At 39.3% G+C, this 21,342-nt stretch overlaps 1 protein-coding gene across 6 annotated transcripts in view; it reads left to right on the top strand.

Moving 5' to 3' along the window:
- The window catches only part of Ate1 (arginyltransferase 1), a 132,075-nt gene that overhangs the window by 18,008 nt on the left and 92,725 nt on the right, over positions 1–21,342 (top strand). For 2 of the 6 annotated variants that reach the window (XM_038344614.1, XM_038344637.1), the window contains exons 4-8: positions 1,396–1,499; positions 3,376–3,630; positions 5,233–5,459; positions 7,872–8,000; positions 8,803–8,931. In XM_038344614.1, the coding sequence (XP_038200542.1) occupies positions 1,396–1,499; positions 3,376–3,630; positions 5,233–5,459; positions 7,872–8,000; positions 8,803–8,931 (844 nt within the window). The remainder of the gene's footprint in view (positions 1–1,395; positions 1,500–3,375; positions 3,631–5,232; positions 5,460–7,871; positions 8,001–8,802; positions 8,932–21,342) is intronic. The other 4 variants (XM_038344629.1, XM_038344655.1, XM_038344622.1 and 1 more) reach the window with 2 other exon arrangements.

The following is a 21,342-nucleotide window of genomic DNA, read 5'->3' as shown; positions in this document are numbered from 1 at the left end:
AAAACATGCAATGCTGGTGGTCAGGGGTTAGATGGAGTTATCAGCATTCAGTATGTAGACTTTTTTCTGCTCCCTGATTTAAGTGTTTAACTGGAGGTTTCTAAGTCTGCTTGGTGCCACAGCCACTTTAAAAATAATCACTCAGAGGCTTAATATTAATTACATACTGTTTGGCCTATTACTTAAGCTTGTTATTAATTAACTCTTATAACTTAAATTAACCCATTTCTGTTAGTCTATATTTTACCACAAGGCTTGTGACTTGTTACCTCACATCTTGCTCTTTTGGCAGCTGCTTGTGAACTCTGCCTTCTTTTTTTTTTTTGTTGTTGTTTTTTGAGACAGGGTTTCTCTCAGCTTTGGAACCTGTCCTGGAACTAGCTTTTGTAGATCAGGCTGGTCTTGAACACACAGAGATTCGCCTGCCTCTGCCTCCCCATCCTGAGTGCTGGGATTAAAGGCGTGCACCACCACCGCCCGGCCAACTCTGCCTTCTTTCTCCCTGTATTCAGTTTGGTTTTCCTGCCATAGGCTAAAGCAGCTTCTTTATTAACCAATGATAATAAAACATATTCACAGCATACAGGGGGTGTCCCACATCATAAGTATATGTGACATGCAGAAGACCGTCTTTTGCTCTTTTCTAAAAGCTGCATTGTGTGAGAAATCAGCTATATGGGGTTGAGAAGGAGGTCTGACGTGGGACTGTCTTGTAAACAGATTTCGCAGGTGTCTTCCTAATTTTAGATGCAGCTTCGCTTAGACTTTGAGATGTAGCACATGTCAACAGTAGCTGGATTGGTAGGGATAAGAAAGAGCAGCGGTCTCAGCCTTTCTAACGCTGTGGCACTTTAGTATGGTTCCTCATGCTGTGCTGACCCCAACCATAAAATTATTTTTCTTTCTACTTCGTAAGTGTAATTTTGCTACTGTTGTGAATCATAATAAATGTCTGTGTTTTCTGATGGTCTTAGGTGATCCTTGGGAAGGGGCCATTTGACTCCCAAAGGGGTGGCAACCCACAGGTTGAGAACCACTGATAGAGAGGAAATCGAATACCTTACTGGGTTTTTCATTGTTGAGTTAGGATTCAATTTTGGTTACCTCAGTCAGTTAACTATTTATAAATCTGTTCCCTACCTTCCAATATTTCTTGCCTTCTCTTTTTCCTCTGGTTTATGTGTTTTTCTCCTCTTCCTTGTCTTCTTTCTTTTCTTAAAATCTCTTAACTATAACTGTACTTAGAGTGAATTTTAGAGTTTTGGAGTAGGATTAGAGGCTGCTTTAAATCACATCTTACAAAAAACCCCAGACATGAAATTTGCTGCAGTCTACAATGTACTATCCTAAACTGACCTCACTAAACACTTTTAAAATATTTGCTTGCTTTTCTAGGTGTCGCCCTTTACAGTTTCAACCATCAAAATCTCACAAGAAAGTTTTGAAAAAAATGCTGAAGTTTCTGGCTAAAGGGGAGATTTCGAAAGGCAGTTGTGAGGGTAAGAAAAGATCTGGTCTGGAAACTATTTTCTGTAATGTTTCTCTCCAAGGCTCCCATTTTCACATGTCTAACTCAGGTCAGGTGGGGAAGGAGACTGGTGTAACGTAACCCTATACCAATATCATAAAGCTGATGACACTAGTGACACTACCATTTGTCTCACTGGACCTTCAAATGTGGGAGTACACACTAGGAGAGCCTGTCTTCAAATGTGGGAGTACACACTAGGAGAGCCTGTTTTTGAAAGACAGCTGAGGGTCATTGGAAAGATGTTGTGACTTTTTAAACTGAAATATTTGTTATTCAGATGCTTTGACAACACATCTGACTTGCTTCTAGTGATGTCCTTGTGACAGATGTAGCATGAATTTTGATTGGTCTTAATAATAATAAAAATTCAGAGTCAACTATCGGGTGAAAACTGAAGGATCAGAGGAGCAGAGCAGCCAACCACTAGAGAATTCTTACCTCTACCAATGCTCAGACTGAAGGGCGATCCTGCCTCTATGAATCCTCAGACTGAATTCTCAGACTGCACCTGTTTCCACAGAACCTCAGAATGCACTGAGCTCCTGTCTCCTCCTGCCTTATATTTCTCTCTCTGCTCAGCCATATCATATCTGTCTCCACTTCCCTAGTGCTGGGATTAAAGATGTAGCATCCTAAGTGCTGGGATCACCTTTGTGTGAGTTGTTTCTCTTTTAGACAGATTGAATCTGGTGTAGCCCAGGGTGGCCTTGAATTCCCAGAGGTCTGCCTGCCTCTGTCTGGCATTAAAGTGAGTGCTGGGATTAAAGGTGTACGCCTTCGGGGGCTGGAGAGATGGCTCAGAGGTTAAGAGCACTGGCTGCTCTTCCGGAGGTCCTGAGTTCAATTCCCAGCAACCACATGGTGGCTCACAACCATCTGTACTGAGATCTGGCACTCTCCTCTGGCGTGCGGGCATACATCGAGGCAGAATGTTGTATACATAATAAATAAATAAATTAATTAATTAATAAATCTTTAAAAAAAAAAGAAAAAGGTGTACGCCTTCACTACCTGGCTTTTATGGCTTAGGTTTGCACTCTTCAAGCTTTATTTGTTAGAAACCAAACAAAATGTCACTAGAGAAGCTTCTAATCCTGGGAATCTTAGTTATTCATTCATTCTTAGCTTATTCATTCATTCCACAAGTAGGTTTTGAATGTCTCATGGTCATGATCTTTATCACTGGAGAGACAGACAATGGTTGGCTTAGCAGGTAAATTCTTTGGCGTCATGCACTGTCCTGAATAGATAGATAACTTAGAGTAGAACTGGCTTAGCTGGGGTCAACAAAGAGGCTAGAAGGCATGGTTTTAGAGGTTAAGTGCTGATTAGAGCCTTGGAAATAGTTTTGGTATAGCTCTGGTAGAATATTATATGTACATTATTTTAAGAAATGTTTTGAAATTTTTTGGTGTCTAGAAATTACAGTCCATATTTAAATTAATGATTACCTATGTTTTCATGTGACCTATACATTTGGCTCTTTATTTAACTTGTTATGTGCTTCTGACTTGTATCTAAAACTGATTTCATAGGAGGTGACATAATCACCAGGCCAAGGGAAAAGGGTTGAAATTTTAGGTCACAATTTTCTTAAAGACAAAATTAGGTAGCCCAATTGGGTATCCAGCATTGGGAGCTTGACCACAGCTGGCGCAATTCCTGGAGGTACGTTCTTCTGCTAGAGTGGTTGTCTTAGGTCTAGCTCCCTTTCTTTGGAAGGCACGAGAGTGGATTTGGCAGACACACTGCAGCAACCCAGTTAGTTACTTAACAGTTATACTAATCTAAAATGTGTCAAATATTATATCTGATGATGGGCTTTCATTTTTTCTCCTTTGTAGATGAGCCCATGGATTCTACAATGGAGGATGCTGTTGCTGGTGACTTTGCATTAATAAACAAGTTGGATATAAAGTGTGATCTTAAAACACTCAGCAGTGACCTCAAAGGAGGCATAGAGAGTGAAGAGAAGAAGAAGGAAAATAGTTTAAAGAAGGAAGGATCTAAGGAATTAATTCATCCACAAGCTATAGAGGAAAAGTTGGGTTCTGGTGAACCATCACATTCAATCAAAGTTCATATTGGTCCTAAGCCAGGTAGTGTATATTTTGTATAAGTTGGTAGTTATGCCTAGAGACCGATTAGGTTTTCTTGTGTTGTTTTGGGAGAGTTGGGCAGGGATTACATGATCTGACAGTATATAAGAGTAGTCCTGTGAATGAATTAGTGTGAAGATGACATATATGGTCATTCATAAAAAACTGAAAAGAAATACAAAACCCTAAAAACTGGTTACAGCTTATTCTCTTTCCTTGTTTTTATTCTTTGAGGATTTTTTTACACTGTATTTTGATCATACTCACTCCTCCCCTCCTCTTCCTCAACTCACTCAACTGTGCCTCCCCCCTTTTAAACCCACCCAATCCAATTTGTGCTGCCCATATATTCTTGGATGTGTGCCTTTCACTTGAAGGTGATCAACCCAACAGATGCACATGCCTTAAAAGTGACTTTTCCGCTCCCAGAAGCTATCAGTTGCCAATAGCTCCTTAGCTTAGGATGAGACTTTGTGTCCACCTCCCTTCCCTATGTGGAAATTCTCGTGTGGCCTGAGCTTGGATCAGTCATGCACATGCTGTCTCATCTGCTGTGAATCCCCCTGTGTAACTGCCCTGCTGTGTCTGGAAAACAGTTTTCTTATAGTCATCCACAGCCACTGGCTTTTTAATGTTTCCAGCCTCTTCCCAAGGATTTGTAGGCCTTAAGAGAAGAGGGTGTGCTATGGAATTCTCCTTTAAGGATCAGCATTTCACTGTCTTTTATTGAACTTTGATAGTAGTGGGTTCTTCCTCTACCCTTTTTTAGACATGGTCTGACCGTGTAGTCCTAGTTAGAACCCTTCATGAAGAAGGGGCTGGCCTGGAACTAACATATCCACCATGTCAGCCTCCCAGGTGCTGGACTTAAAGGGGTGAACTATACCCAGATAGTTTTAAAGAGCTATCTGTTAATTACATGTTCTTTTAATTAGAACAAAATTCATTAACCTGAACTTGTGAGCACTATTTGGAGTTACAAATATGTTAAAATGAGCAAGGATTCTTCTTAATTAAAAGAAACAATACGCCCATCACTCACCAGAATTTGTTCTAGATTAAAAAATATCCCTAAAAATGTCCCAGCGAGGCAGAAGATCCTTCACGTAGTGATACCTATTGCAGAAGCAGAAAAATGGGCAGATACTTAAAATATGAAAATAGATTGAGGAGTAAATGAACAAATGCCTTTACTAACAGAACTGCTCTGCTAAGTTTGTAGAACTGTTTTTGCCCTTTTTGACTGCCCCTGTCTCTAGGGTAGAGTTTTCTTTTTTGGCATAAAGCTTTATTAAAGGAGAGAGGGAGAGGGAGAGAGGGAGAGGGAGAGAGAGAGAGAGAGACAGAGAGAGAGAGAGACAGAGAGAGAGAGAGAGAGAGAGAGAGAGAGAGAGAGAGAGAGAGAGAGAGAGAGAGAGACAGAGAAGGGTAGAGACGGAGGCGCGTGTGCACACAAAAGGGGACAGTGAGAAGAGGGCTAGGGAAGAGTTTTAATGATGCTGGGACACTTCCGTGTGAACTCTGGACTGTATAGTCTATAAGACTTGAAAAAACATTTCTAGGGTCATGTGTATTACTCTAATATTTTGGCATTCTTTTTAGGTAAAGGGGCTGATTTGAGTAAGCCTCCGTGCCGAAAAGCAAAGGAAATGCGGAAAGAAAGGAAAAGGTTAAAACTCATGCAGCAAAACTCAGCTGGAGCCTTTGAGGGTTTCCAGGCTCAAGGTCAGCCGGCATCTTTATTACCAAAGGCTAAATCCAATCAGCCCAAGTCACTTGAAGATTTAATTTTTGAATCTTTGCCAGAGAATGCGTCACACAAGCTAGAGGTACTTGGAGGGGTTTGTGGCTGTTGTGTTGTGTTGAGTGTTTATTGTCTTTGTACTGATAGTTACCTGTTGAGATTTTATTATTTTGCATTTATGTTACAGTAAGTCAACTGCTATTTGAAAAAATTCTTTAAGACCTTTTGAAAATATTTTAGGCAACTATTATTAAAATTGTTTAAAAAATTTTCAGTTGTAGCATGTTATTAAGCAGGGTACTCTGGTCTTTTGTGTTACTTGGTTGCAGTTAAGTAGTTTACAAATACAAAAACATTTTAAAATTAATTTTATTTTAGAAATTAAAATGGTAAAAGTTTATATCATAACAAGTAAATGAGTTTTATTATAATATTCCAACCTAGGTCTTGATCAAGGTAGCACCAGTGTCACCTCTGTAAACCTGAACCTACGGACACTACAGTCTTAGTTAGGGTTTCCATTGCTGTGGCAAAACACCATGACCTAAGAGCAAGCTGGGGGACAGGGTTTGTGTGGCTTACTCTGTTCATAATCTCTTCATAATCAAAGGAAGCCAAGATAAGAACTCAAACGGTAGGAACCTGGAGGCAGGAGCTGATATGGAGGTAATGGAGGGGTGCTGCTACTGGCTTGCTCCCAATGGCTTATTCAGAACTCCAGGGAAGGCACAACCTGCAGTGGGCTGTATCCTCCCTCATCAATCACTGATTTAGAAATGCTCCACAGCCAGATCATTAGAAGCATTTTTCTCAATTGTGGCTCCCTCCTCTCAGATAACTTGTGTCAAGTTGACATAAAACAGCCAGCACCACTACCAGGTCCTTTCTCATTAAGAAATCCCAGCCAGCCTGGCTATAAAGTGAGTTCCAGGACAGCTAGATCTGTTACACAGAGAACCCTGTCTCAAAAAACCAAACCAAACCAACCAACCAAACAAAAATCCTACCTAATTTATCTAAAAGTTTTTTATGCTACATTCCCATTTTTCCCAAATTGTTTCATATTTCAACAACAAATTGGAACTTTTAATATTAATTATATATAATAGAATTATTTTCTAAGACATTAACCACGATATTAAAATATTAATTTTAATATTTTAATTTTAAATATACTTATACTTTAAAAAATATACTTATACTTGACTGAATTTTTAGCTTAATGTTATCTAAGAATATTAATGCTAATCTTGATGGGCTGGAGAAATGGCTCAGCGGGGAAGAGTGAAGACCTGAGTTCGAATGCCTAGCACCCATGTAAAAGGCATGGCTGTGTATTCCTGTAACCCCAGTTTCTCGGGATTTAGGCAGGCAGATGCCCAGAGCTTGCTGGCTAGCCAACCTACCTAGCCAAAGTGGTGAGCTTCTGGTTTAGTGAGAGGCATTAAGATGTACAGCAATGGAGCTACATTTGGCCTGCCAAACATAGGCATTCACTGCACACGCACAGACACACAGAAATTTAAACGGTTCACTGTAGATGTATTTCAGGCAAATTTTAACAGCTTTATTACAAATGCTTGCTACTTTGATATAGGTATTGAATTTCCTCCTCCCAGAATTGTAGAGAATTGACTGTACTACTTAAAATACTTTAAGAAGAGGTTTTAATCATTTGATCATAAGTAGTTTATTCACGGAGCCAACCACACCTCAGAAATAGTTTTGTAGGTATCAATATTTACATTTTTAACATGGTAGTATCCAGGGTGTGAGGAGTTTGTTATCTGCTGGGTACCACTCTTCCAACATGAAGTGCCCAGTTATGCCCTTATTGTAGTACATTTAATTTCCTTTTGTTACTGTTTTATTAGTAACAATTTTTTCCAAATTTTGGTTAGTAATTAATAAGATAAATGTCAGCTAGTCTTTTGCACAGTTACCATTTTAAATTTAAGGCCCAGAAAGTTTTGTTTTTGACATCATTACAGCGTAAAGGAAACCTAAGAGTTTACATTTAACTGTATAGTAAAGTACACATACTTTGAGAAAGTTGCCTCTCATAGTTATAGGGTTAGTTGTAGCTCTATAGTTTATAATGATGAATAAACTTGCCCAAAGGTCTAGTTATAGTTCTTAGTAATTCTGACTGATTGACTTATTATTAAGTTGTGGACAACTAAAATTAAAGAGTGTTTGTGTTATCACTGCTAGAAGGACCTGTCAGTTCACAGAAGAGATAGATATATGTAATTAGTCAGAGATGAGACTTAAATATACAGGATATCCTCTATTGCTTTCTTTAAGTAGACTGTATATTGTAGCAATTACTTTTTCTTCATTTACTAACAGTTGATTTTTAATGTTAAAATATATGTTTATGCTTTAATATTTGTTGAAACATAGTTTTCTGATTGGGAGTTTCTGTTACTGCATATTCTACAGAAGTGAATCAATGAATGAATTAATAAACATTGTTTTTTAACCCCTTCTGAAGGTGAGGGTGGTGAGATCTTCTCCACCAAGTCCTCAGTTCAAAGCCACATTTCAGGAGTCTTACCAGGTCTATAAGCGTTACCAGATGGTTATTCACAAGGATCCACCTGATAAACCAACTGTGAGCCAGGTCAGCAGGCCAAGTATGAGATCTTGGTTTAATTATACTTTATTTTTGTTTATATCCAGTTTGTAGCTTATCTGCACAAAGATAAGACTGAGTGAGTGGACATTCTGTAAATGTGAATTCGCTGTTGTCATGTTAAGTGCCAATTATACATAATTTCAAAGTGGAAAGTCACATGCGAAGTTGCTTTTATTCAAAGCTGCTGTGTATGAACACATTTATCTATAAATAGTGGTGGAGTTTCAAGTTCAAAACGCAGGAGAAGATGTACTTGGCCTGGTGTGTTATTATGTTTCATCCATGTTAGAAAGTTCTAGAAAGAGTTCATAGCAGCTCAGTTATTCTTTATTAATGGAATACCTTACATAAAAGATGTGTAGGAAGACTGTAGAGACCTTTAGTAGAATCCTTGTCCACTTTTAATTTTATATAACAGATGATTAAAAAAAGTGTGGGGGGATGAAAAAAGCCTAAAGCACTTCATTCAGAAGAGGTGGCAGAAGTACTGGCTAAGACCAGTTGGTAACAGTAGTGACTAGTGTATGTGACAGCACAGTTGATCGGTAGAGGAAAACCAAAGTGAAAACAAATTGGCTCTTGGGAGTTAAGGTTTTCCAGGAATGTTGGTAGAAAGTTGACACTCAGGCCTAGTTCCGCATAGCTCCATTCCTGCTATTTCATGGCAAGTCCTGGGCTGAACTTTGGAGGTGGTTTGTGGAGATCTTCCTCTAGCCTCATCTTCAGAAGCGTGTCGACAGGTAGCGTTGGTTCAATAGCATTGGCTTCTATTTCCCTTGCTCTGAAGGTGAGGCTAGTACCTGCCTCCTTTGAGGATCCAGAGTTCAAGTCATCCTTCAACCAGTCCCATTCTTTATATATCAAGTATCAAGTGGCCATTCACAAGGAGGCACCTGTTGAATGTGGAAAGTCTGAGGTACTGTCTCTTAACCATTTTCCTTGTATTGACATGATTCTAAAGAAAGACAATGTATTTTAGCTGCCAAGTAGAGCTGATAACTCTTAAGTGTCTGTTACTGAGCTTTTGTGGACAGGATTCAGACCTTGCATTTTAAATCCTTTATAAAAAAATTGTAAATTCAAAAAGTTTTCTTACACAGTTTTCTTACTAGAAACCTGAAAACAGTGTTATTAGCGGTTTGTTCTCCAGTCTAAGTCAGCAGGCATTTACTGCGTATCCCTTCGAGATTATTGCAGATAGCATCATCTAACTAAAGTTCAAGCACTTGTTGAGAGAGGCTCCATATCTCAGGCTGTGGGTATTAAATGAGAGAGAATCTACAGTTGTCACAGTGGAACAGTGATGTGTTGGAATAAAGGCACAAACAGGTGCAGAGGTAGCATTGAACCAAGCATCAGTAGATGAGTAGGAGTGTGTCTGGACGAGAGAGAGAAGGGTGTTCCTAGCAGCAGTTCGAGCATGGTCAGTGGTGTGCAGGCTGAACTACCAGTGTGCCTGAGGATCCACTACTTAGCTTAGTATGGTCAGAGCATTGGCTGTGTGTCAGATGACAGAGAACGAATGAGCTGTGTAGATTTAGTTAGGAGCCAGACTTCTTTTAAAAGTTATTTTGGAAGCACTAAACACCCTAATGCCATTCTCCATTTCAGCGGCTCTCAGCGTGCTGTCTTCTTTATTTTTGTCTCCCTTTCATGCCTTTGCTGTGTGTTTTGTTTTGGATTATTTTGTTCCAGATCTCAGCCACTGTGCCATTTTGTCTGTCAGTGCTTTACTATGTGGCTTGACTTACTAAAAAGTTTGATAATGAGCTAAGATAATCTAGGAAGAATTAAAAATATGTATAGAATAATTTACTTAGAACAATCAACTTGGTAGGCAACAAAAAACAAAGCCCAGAAGGCTTGATAGAGTTGACCTGTGTTTTTCATCTCTTTCTCTCTCCGTCATTTGTTCCTCTAATTCATTACTGTTTTCTTTTGTAATGCGTGATTATTTTCTTGTATAACATTTAATCCTTAAGATTTTCTTTTTTTCTTTTTTTTGTTTTTCGAGACAGGGTTTCTCTGCAGCTTTAGAGCCTGTCCTGGAACTAGCTCTTGTAGACCAGGCTGGTCTTGAACTCAGAGATCCGCCTGCCTCTGCCTCCTGAGTGCTGGGATTAAAGGCGTGCGCCACCACTGCCCGGCTTTCCTTTTAAGATTTTCAACTTAAATTTCTGAGTTAAAAATATAAAAATATCTTGAAAGTGCCTAATCTAGAACTTATTCTGTGGATTTTACTTTACAGGGTCTATTTCAGATTTATACTATCTTCATTCCTTGTAGATACAAAAAAAGTATTACTTCTGTGTATCTCTAGTTTCTCTTGCCCATTACTTTTTTTGTGCTGTTAGGTTACTGTTAAAACATATTTTATGTATGTTATAAATCAGTCATATTTTATATGATTTTGTGTCTTGGGGCTGAAGGGATAGCTCAGTAGTTAGGAGTAAGTGGTCTTCCAGAGGACCTGAGTTCAGTTCCTAGCACCCACATAAGGTAGTTCAGATGGGACTGTAGCTTTAGCTACAGAGGATCCAATATTCTCTTCTGACCTCCTTAGACAAGCACACACAGCAAACTTTCATGCAGATAATTAAAAATAAGAATAATAAACCTTTAAAAATGTTCTATGTCTTTTATAAGCTGAGAAAAAGGATAAGAATAAGTAAATATTGAGGCTTGAGAAATGGCTCAGCAATTAAAAGCCCTGGCTTCTTTTCCATAGGACCTAGGTTTGATTCCCAGCACCTGCATGGCAGCTCACAAACGTCTTTACCTCTAGTGGGGGAATTTGATGTCCTCTTCTGGTCTCTGTAGGCTCTACATGCATCTGGTACACAGACAAACGTGCAGGCAAAACACCTGTAGACATAAAAACAATTTTTTTAAAAAATAGCTATAATTTGTCTTATTAAACTGGCTTTTGTTTGTTGCTGCTGATTTACGATCTCTTCGACTGGTGTCACCTCCTGACTCTGGTATGGTCCCCCTGTCCACTTCATCACAGCCTCACTGCCACTGCGTTCATTTCCTCTGTTACCGCCCCAGCAAAACAAGTATGCACTCGCTGTTTTACAGTTGCTTTTAAAATCAGTGACACATGGAAAGGTGAGTCTGCCCCAGTATTGAGAAGCCTGTGTGCCATCCCTCTAGAGGCCCAGCCTTGGAGGATGTGTGCAGCCTCCGCGATGCCTCCGCAATGATGCTGGCTTCAGTAGTAGTCTGTCTCTTCCCTCGACCTTTCCAAACATTTGCTTCTGTTGGCTCCACGTGCAGCTTCTGTGCTCTGCTGGTGGTTTGTTTTCAGCAGCAGTCGGGTGTATGTTTCTCTGTAGTCTGATGTAATTAAATCTCGATTTCGTGGCGGGGGCAGTTTTGAGAGCAGTCATTGAGATTTGCTCTGATCTGAGAGGATTCTTTCTCCCTTTGTCTCCCTTTCTGCTTTTCTCTGGTAAGTCCCTGGCCCACAGTCTAGCCGTTGCTCAGAAGGAACTTCTGGATCCTCTTAATTGCTTACCACCATACTCTCTGCTGTTGTCAAGAGTATTCATGCTTGGACTCCCCTATAATTCGTTCCAAATATAGCCACTTCTTTGGGCAAGTAAAGCATCTCCTTTCTTTTCTCAACATTCATTTGGCCTGTGTAGAGTTGTTCTGGTGTTTTGTGTTTTTATTTTTTGTGACTTTCCTGCATAATTTATCTTAAGGGTGTTGTACATAGTTCAAACCTTTGATCTTCTTCTCCTAAGATAAATAAATTGGAACTCCTGACTCCCAGGACCTTCCCACTTACTCCATGATAGTTCTGTGTCAGAAGGTGGTTTCTGCTGTACATGTGACCCTTCACCTGCTGTGCTCCCGTCCTTGTCGTCCTGACTACACATGCCACATTGTTGTCCCCTATCTGTGGGGCGTCTGGTCAGAGACAGGGACTTGGTCACGCTGCTTTGTTCTTCCCAGTTGTGTAGTGTGTTTTATATGAGGGGGTGGGGATTAATTTTGATACAGATTTCAAGAGAAATTCCCCCTATATGATTTTCAGTTTTCTCCATGAACAAATAGCTAGTGTTCCTATGCTTCATGAGACAAAAAGAAAAGTCAAAGGTGTTGTTTTTTTGAAAAGCTTTTCTTGCCCTGACTTGGTTTTAGAGACTCTGTAGTCGCACATTGTAGTGTGTAGTTTTAGAGACTCTGTAGGAGCACATTGTAGTGTGTAGTGTGTAGTGTGTAGTAGCACATTGTAGTGTGTAGTTTTGTCAGTGTTCAAAGATCATTTTGGCTGTGTCATTAATCATAAAATAATCCTTTATATTCCTTAAGGTTTTTTTTGAGAAATTTGAAAAAAAGGGATATGTATAGACGCCTTAGATATTATTGATAGCAAGTCAGTATTTTTTTTTCAGTAACATTTTGAGGAAAGTATCGTGTAGTTACATATAAAAAGAGTATATAGGATTTATAGAGTATTCCAGTATGTATTTCCAGTATGATTTTCATTCAGGTAGGTGTCAGATTTTTCAGAAAATAATATTTATAAATCAATAGGTGATTTGTGAGCTACTTCATGTATAATACAGTGTAAAGGCAACATTTAAGAATATTTGTTTTCTAAAAGCCAATAGTTTTATATAAGTATACATGTGATATTTTGCTGAAAATTTGATGTTGAATTCTAGAAAAATGCTATTGTTTAATAAAAATTATTACACACCAGTTTCTTAAAATAATTGCAAGGACCTTTCTAGCTCTGAATTGTCTAAAAAGCTATAGTCGTAGCCCTGACGGCCTCAGATTTTGTGCTTGCTGATTGTTTTCAGATTTTGTTAGCATTATCTGACACAAAAGCTGAAAGAATGGTGGCCTCATACCTGTGTGTGTGTGTGTGTGTGTGCTCTAAGTTGAACTGTTAGTTTTTTCCTTGCTTTATCTTTTCAGGGTGAAGCATTCTAACTTATACATCTGACATTTCACTCCTAAATTCTTCAGCATGCATTTTCAAAAAGGGAGATATGTTTCTTTCTTTCTTTTCTTTTCTTTTTTTAAAATTTTATTTATTATATATGTAATGCTCTACCTGCATGCCAGAAGAGGGCACCAGATCTCATTACTGATAAATTGTGACTCAAATTGTGAGCCACCATGTGGGTGCTGGGAATTGAATGCAGGCTCTCTGGAAGAGCAGCCAGTTGCTTTTAACCTCTGAGCCATCTTGCTAGCCCGGGAGATATGTTTCTATGTAACACAATATTATTATAAACCTAAGAAAAATTTTTTTTTAGGAGTGTAGGTGTATGCCTGTAATTCCAGTATTTGTGAGGCAGAGGCAGGAGGATTGTCCTTGAGTTTGAGGCTAATCTGGTCTAGTGCTCTTAACTGCTGAGCCTCTTCATCCTCCTCTGCACTGCAGTCCAGGAGACCAGTTCCCAGGTCTGCACAGGGTAGCATAAAGAATGCCTCAGAGCATGCCGGTTAGGAAAGCTTCTTCTGAGGACTAGACTGTATCTGAGGGTAAGTAAATACACTGTTTCTGATGGTAACTTAAGAAAAAAGGAACAAGCACACGCTTTCCTAAAGGTAACCTTTTCTTTCACTTCATCTTGAATAGTCTTTGTTTCTTGATAATCTCTACACAGTTATATCTCTCTCCTGTAGCCGTCACATGTTTCCACACAGTCACATCGCTGTCCCCAGCTACATCCCCCTCTCAGGATCCACATAAGTCCTTCTCTCACAGTTCCCACTCCTCTCCTCCTACAGCAAAGCCTCTGGACAAATATGAATCACATTTTCTGGGTCATAGCTCTTCTTGAGTAAGCAATAAGAAACGGAGCCAAACTGATCACACGGTTTTTCTCAGGCTGGGGGATGTCACATTGACCGGCCAGTGAGTAACGCTTGGCCGTCCACGTAGCTTTAAGTGGTCAGAGTTCCCAGACAGAAAGAGACATTGAAATTCAGGACTTAAACAAAAAAACAGTTAGTTGGCCAAAAAAAAAAAAAAAGAAAAAGAAAAAGCCGGGCGGTGGTGGCGCATGCCTTTAATACCAGCACTTGGGAGGCAGAGGCAGGCGGATCTCTGAGTTCGAGACCAGCCTGGTCTACAAGAGCTAGCTCCAGGACAGGCTCTAAAGCTGCAGAGAAACCTTGTCTCGAAAAACCAAAAAAAAAAAAAAAAAAAAAAAAAACCCAACCCCTCCCCCCAAAAAAAACCAGTTAGTTGGCTGAACCTTGAGGTTGGGAGCATGTGCAGAAAGTCTGTTGCTGAGAAAGTTATGTCTACTCGAGTTGCTTCATGCCTGACCTTGAATCAGCAATAAACACCTGGGAAATTGTTTTTGTTTATCCATCTCCAGCGGCAACCAGTTTGCTTTAAATTTATTCTGAAGTCTAAAATTAGCTGTCTTTGTGACTCAGAATACTATTACTTTATTATGTCAATCTGAGTAATGAAAAATATTACTAGTATTTCTATTCATCAGAATTATACAGTGTAATCAGAAGTCATCTTCCTGACCGTCCACAGCTGAATGTATGCCCAGTAGATGGAATATATACATGAGATAAACAAGCAGGCAGTGGAGACAATACCCATAGCTGTGGCTCATGAGAAAAATTGTAGACAGAGACAAAGTTATACATGGGCAATGGTCTCAGAGGCCTTGCTTCACAAGACTGTCCTCATCAGCTAGTTGCTTGTCTGCCGGGTCTACCTTACGGATATCAATTACCATCTGCTGTATATTCTCAGTGGCCTCTGCTAAAGCCATTGCCACCAGCAGCTCTCAGCACATATGTTGCTTTTTAAAAATTGTGGGTTTGCTGACTTTGACATTAAAAAAAAAAAAAAGGTCTGAATATTAGCTTCTCTTGCAAAGGATCTGGGTTCGATTCCCAGCACCCACACAGTGGCTCACAACTGTCTGTAACTCCAGTTCTAGGGGATCTAATGCTGTCTGCTGGCCTCCATAGGCACCAGGCACCCATGTGGTGCATAGACTTAGATGCAGGCAAAAAAAAAAAAAAAAAAAGCTCAAACACAAAAGTTGCTGTTGATTCATGAAGCGATCTTGTACAAATGTGAAATTTGTAGTAATGGGGTTATAGGCGGGTATGCTTTTACTAAAAGCTCATTTAAAAAAATTAACTTGTAGACCTCCCTTTGACAGCCTGAAATAGAAGGACCCCACTTCTGGGAAGACTTTCTTAAGGGAAAGTTATTTATATTCAAGTACACATGATTGGGCAGCCAGTGTGCAAAAGGGGAGCAGTCCCTCTGGTCCCTTTCTAACCATCAGAGGCGCTGATGGCACTGCAAAGGGGCTGGCTGGTGGAGTGTTGATTTGCTGCCTGACTCTGCCACCAGGTGGTGGTCTAGGTCTGAATCACATTTGCTCTTCCCTTTGTGCTCAGTGCTCTTCCTGTGTGATGCGCAGCTTGATGTCTGCAGCCGAAGAAGTATGGAAAATGCTGTTCTGTTTGTTAGAGTTAGACATACTTGCTTTAAGTGCAAGCACAAGTGGCTCATCACGTGTGAACGATTTAAATGTCTTGATGTTATTTAACTCAGAGAAGCTTTCAGCTTCCTTTTTGCCTGGTAGTTCTACTTTATCATATTTAGAAAATTACCCAATGTATCAAAGTAATGCAGAGACCAATCACATTACATTATAGATACTGTGCTCTACCTTATAATTAGCTGAATTTGAATGATGGAGGATCTGAGGGTTCTGAATTTGGGGGAGGTATTGGGATTGAACCCAGGATCTGATGCTATGCATGTACTCTACCATTGAATTATACCCATGGCCTCTAGAAAAACACTTAAAACCTGAGTTAGCTTGAATACAGTAGAAGTCTTAGGTAATTTAATTAAACATTGCTTTTTATGAGCAATTTCAGAGTTAGGCTTCAATGGTATATTATAGTCGGTCATAAACTCTGTAAGAATTTAGAATTTGAAAGTTGTTAAATTGCCAAAGGGTTTAATTCATTTACTTAAATTTTTTAGTGCAAAGGTAGTGTTGAATTTCCATCTTAATGTTATTAGTTATTGGGGGGAGAAACGAGGAAGGGGAGTTCAGGCTAGTTCAGGGGAAATTTTTGCTTACAGTTTCTCAGTTTCTGTTGCTTAAAATTTCCTGAATGTTGTCTCAGATTACAAGTCAGCATCACATATAACATTAGTGATTAGAGGATCTTTATATAACATTTCTTTCTTTCTTTCTTTCTTTCTTTCTTTCTTAGAGGATCTTTATGTAACATTTCTTTCTTTCTTTCTTTCTTTCTTTCTTTCTTAGAGGATCTTTATATAACATTTCTTTCTTCCTTTCTTCCTCCTTCCCTCCCTCCCTCCCTCCCTCCCTCCTTCCCTCCTCCTCCTCCTTTTCCCCCCCTTTCCTTTTTTTTTTTTTGGTTTTTCGAGACAGGGTTTCCCTGTAGTTTCTAGAGATCTGCCTGCCTCTGCCTCCCGAGTGCTGGGATTAAAGGTGTGCGCCACCACCGCCAGGCTTCCTTTTTTGTTTTTTGAGATAGAGTAACAGCCCTGGCTAGCTTGGAACTCTGTAGACCAGGCTGGGACTCACAGAGATCCACCTGCCTCTGCCTCCCGAGTGCTAGGAGTAAAGGTGTGCACCACCACTGCCCAGCCAAACTTTTCTTATATAATAGAGAATTACAAAAATTTGTCCAAAGAAACATAAGTGGTTAGTGCAGGGCAACATGTAGAAAAGTTAAGTACTTTTCTTCTTCTTCTTTTTTTTTTTTTTTTTTTTTTTTTTGGTTTTTTGAGACAGGGTTTCCCTATAGTTTCTAGAGCCTGTCCTGGAACTAGCTCTTATAGACCAGGCTGGCTTCGAACTCAGAGATCCGCCTGCCTCTGCCTCCCGAGTGCTGGGATTAAAGGCGTACGCCACCACCGCCCGGCTAGTACTTTTCATATCAGATCATGGGACTACCATATTGGAGGGCTGAAGTTGGCCTAAATAATTAATATACAATAACTAATACCAGTGAAGGAAGTATTGAAATAAATTTTCCAAAGAAATTTTTTCCACATTCTCAGAAAATTTAAAATGACAACCTTTCCACAGTGTATTATGTTATTGTCTGTTCTCAAACAGAATTCTTAGCAGAACTTGTCTTTTATACTGGCTTTTGTGTGACCTCGGGAATATTATTTTGTTCTTGCTGTATTTCAGCATCCCCTGCCCTCACCATTGTCTTTCCCACAGAGTTGCTGGTCTCTGTCACCTCTCCTGTTCTTACTTTTAGTACTTGTATTAGTTTGTCTAGTATTCAAATTTATTCCCTTTTTAATTTTTTGGTATATTTAAGACACATAAGGTACTGTTTCAGAGGCTTCAGTACAGTTAGCAACCCAGCGAATAGATGAAAGATCCTTTGGTTTTGCGGAGCCCCTGATAGTAATTCTTGATGAACCACGTTGTCTGAGAGTAAATGTATTCAGTGAAAACTTGTTTGGTGGCATGAGGTGGTAACAGTTATAATTCCATCTGTTTGGGTTAGCATATTGATGAGCTGAGGACTGGAAATGGCTAGAGGCCGTCATTAAATAGCAAGCATAATGGAGTAGTAGTTTGCAGGTTAGTAGGTGTTATTATAGAAAAGGCAAATATAAAGGTAGTTTAGAAATATTGGTCATTAACTGGAAAGCCAGGTCACCAGGTTTATTGTAGTAATTTAGAAAATGGAAAAAGACGCTTGAGAGATGCTTTGGTAAAATAATTTAAAATTTTTATTCTGTTTTAAATTATGTGTGTGTGCCTTTGTGTGGCTATGTGAGCACGGTGCCAGCTGAGGCCAGAGGTTTCGGATCCCCTGGAGCTGGAGGAGGATTCATTTGTGAGCCGAGTAATGTGGGCTTTGAGAATTTGAACTCTGGTCTTCAAGTGCAGTACATGCTCTTTAGCTATGAGCTATTTCACTAGCACCCAGGCACTTTTTGTTTCTCATGTTAACCATCATTGTTTTCTTCAGGGACTTTGATTGAGAGCCTGAAGTTCTGAAACAGCTTTGTGCCTGAGCTCTATCTGCTTAGGTGTAACTTACCTAAGCACAGAAACTATTGCAAGGAGTTTGCAGGCTTCTGTTGTTTTCTGAAAGTTGAGGAAAGAAATGAAATGAAAGATATGAAATAGCTTGTTTGGTGTGAAATGGATGATAATTCTGTTTTTAAATTTATTACATTTATTCATTTATTAGAGGCAGGTGGGAGAGAGGAGAGGATAGATTGTAGTGCATGAACTGTGATGTTTAAGTGGAGTTCAGAGGACAACTTGTGGGAGCCAGTTCTGTTTCCTTTTAGATTTGTTCATTTTATCTTATGTGAGTGTTTTGCAGGCCTGAATGTATATGTGTGTGCCGTTGGTGCTCATGGAGGTCAGAAGAGGGTATCAGATCCTCTGAATTGGAGTTGTGCATGGTTGTGAACCACCATGTGGGTACTGGGAATTGAACCTGGGTCCTCTGCAAGAACCTTCCCAGCCCCTGATAGTAATTCTTGATGAACCACGTTGTCTGAGAGTAAATGTGTTCAGTGAAAACTTGTTTGGTGGCATGAGGTGGTAACAGTTATAATTCCATCTGTTTGGGGTAGCATATTGATGAGCTGAGGAACACCAAGGGAAGGTGTAAACTGCTCAGTTTTCTGACAACACTGACTAAACCATAGCCTCCACTCATTTCCCATGTGGCTTAAGAGAGTCCCAGTCCTTCAGCTGTTTTTACTTTAAGTTCCCTCCTTGTGCAGCGTGGAGGAGGGAGTTCTGCAACAGTGTTCATTGTGAGGGGTAAAATAAGACCGTCCCTGTAAAGCTGTGGATGGGTGATGACGTACATCTGTACTAGAAGGAGTCATCGGGATGTCACAAGTATCAAGACCACTGTTTTCTTCCCCAGTGCTTTACAACTTGGCAACCACTGTTTTTTCCTCTCTTCAGTTGTTTCTTAAAAACAATCTGCTCTGCTGCTTACTCATTTGACAGGAGCTTACTGGCCTTCTCAGTAAGGTCAGGAGCAAATAATTGAGACTTCTGGTCAGTTCAGTCAGCATTGGCAAGTAGAATTAATTTCTTGTTGTTTTGTTTTTCCGTTTACATTAATGTATTCATTTGAATTGAAAGGTCACATGTTTTATTTTGATTACTTATTTTCTTGTAGTGTTGAGAATTGAACCCAGGACCTCATGGATTTTAGCTAAACCCTCAGCCCTAGTTTTGAGTTTTAGTATTAATTTATTTGTTCTGGGGGGTATGATTTATCACAGGTTATTTTGATCTTTATTTTTTATGCTATTTTGACTCATCCTGTTATATAGCACATGAGACATGTAGAGAGCACCATTTGTAAGCTTTATTTGTGTATTTTTTTTCTTTCCTTGGTCTGGAGAAGGAGGAAGAATTAGGCATCTCTGGGTGTCCACTAGTGGCCGAACTTGCTTAGACTTGTACTAGTTCTTTCCTTTTGATAAATTAGCTCTATTAGGTTACTAAAGTCAGTCACATACTTTGTGTTTGTTATTCCAGTTTAGAAAAATGTTTTGCCAGAGTCTGAAGAAAGGCACAGTATTGAAGGCCAGGGAGCTCTGGCCAATGAATGAGCCTCAGAGTTGACAGGTTTTCAGAAACACCGGAGAGAGAAATTAGTTGTCAAATTGTAAACTACTCAGGAAGAAAAAGGAAAATTTTAATTATGTCAAAAGCTCTTGACAGTTGTCTTCCTATAACAAATAAACTCTGCTTTTAATTTTCTGAGCCAGCATTAAGATATTTACCTATAATGAGTTAAGCACATTTTAGCGAGTGCAAAACTCATGCAATAGAAATACTCACTCTTGTTGCGAGGGCCATTTGTCTTCAGGCTTTCTGTTCAGATCGCTCTTCTTATCAAATCTGAGGAACTTATCAAGTGAACATCACTACATAATGATTCCTAGTCTAAACAGGGAATGCTTGTGTTTTTGCTGTTCATTGTGTATGCCAAATAATTTTAGGCAAGTGCTTGCATGATTTATAAGTAGTTGATTTTTTATAGTTTTTAATTAAAAAAGTAAGGAAATATCCAGAGAGTAATTCTGCCCTAAGTATGTCCAAATACAGAATATTTGTGTTGGTTTATAAATATTGGTGCATATATTTCTGTACTCTTACATGACAGTTGTTCTAGAAACAGCTCAAAAATTTACATTTAGAATAACTTCCATATTTCTTTTCCTGGCTTGTAGAAGAGCATGATTCCTTTATTCACCAAATCATAGGAACGTTTTAATTTCCTGTGTGTTTCTGTCCTTATGGTATAAGATGCCTCAGTAAGTAAGGCAGAGTCTTGCACATTCTAGCTAGTAAATAAGAAAAATGAACTTTAAAATAGTATTGCAGTAAATACTGATACATAAGTGTCTTTGCCATATGTTTCTTTGGAATCCCTAACATAAATGTGATAGATGTATTTCTTGTGAGTTTGTTGTTGTTGTTTTTCTTTTAGGCAGGGTTTCTCTGTGTAGCCCTGACTGTCCTGGAACTCAACTTTGTACATCAGGCTACCCTTGAACCCAGAGATCTGCCAGCCCCTGCCTCCCAAGTGCTAGGATTAAAGGCATGTGCCACCATGTGTGACTCTTTATTTTAGTTTTTTGAGAAATGTCCATACTAATTTCCACAGAAACTGGACTAGTTTTCATTCCTACCAGCATAGAAAGACCGCTACAGCTTTAAAATGTTGGTGAAAGAAACTGAAGAAGGTACTATGAACCAGAAAGGCCTCCTGTTCATTGGTTAGAAGAATTAAAATAGTGAAAGTAGCTGTAAGCAATCTACAGATTCAATGCAATCCCCATCAAAATTCCAGTGCCATTGTTCACAGAAATAGGAAAATAAATCTTCAAATTCATTTGGAAGCATAAAGATAGCCAAAGCAGTCCTAAGGAAAAAGAATACTGATGATTTCAAATTATATTACAGAGGCATAGTAAGTAAGCAGCATGCTACTGGCACAAAAATAGGTCAAGTTCATCTGTGGAACAGTACAAAAGGTCCACATACGTCAGCACAAGCTCAAATCGTCTGATTTTTGACAAAGATCCGAAAATGCACATTGGAGAAATGACAGCTTTGTTAACAGTGTTGTTGGCAATTGGATATCCCTAATAGAAGAAAGAAATTAGTGTGTTACCTCTCACCCTTCACAACAGTTAACTTCAAATGTCAGTGACTTCAGTGTAAGACTTGGAACTCCAAAAGTGTTAGAAGAAAATATAGAGAAAACACTTCCAGATAGAGGCATAGGTAAGGACTTTCTGAACAGGATC

This window comes from Arvicola amphibius, chromosome 1 (assembly GCF_903992535.2).
Source record: "Arvicola amphibius chromosome 1, mArvAmp1.2, whole genome shotgun sequence".
NCBI lineage: Eukaryota > Metazoa > Chordata > Mammalia > Rodentia > Cricetidae > Arvicola > Arvicola amphibius.
This window is presented reverse-complemented; position numbering and strand designations above follow the sequence as displayed.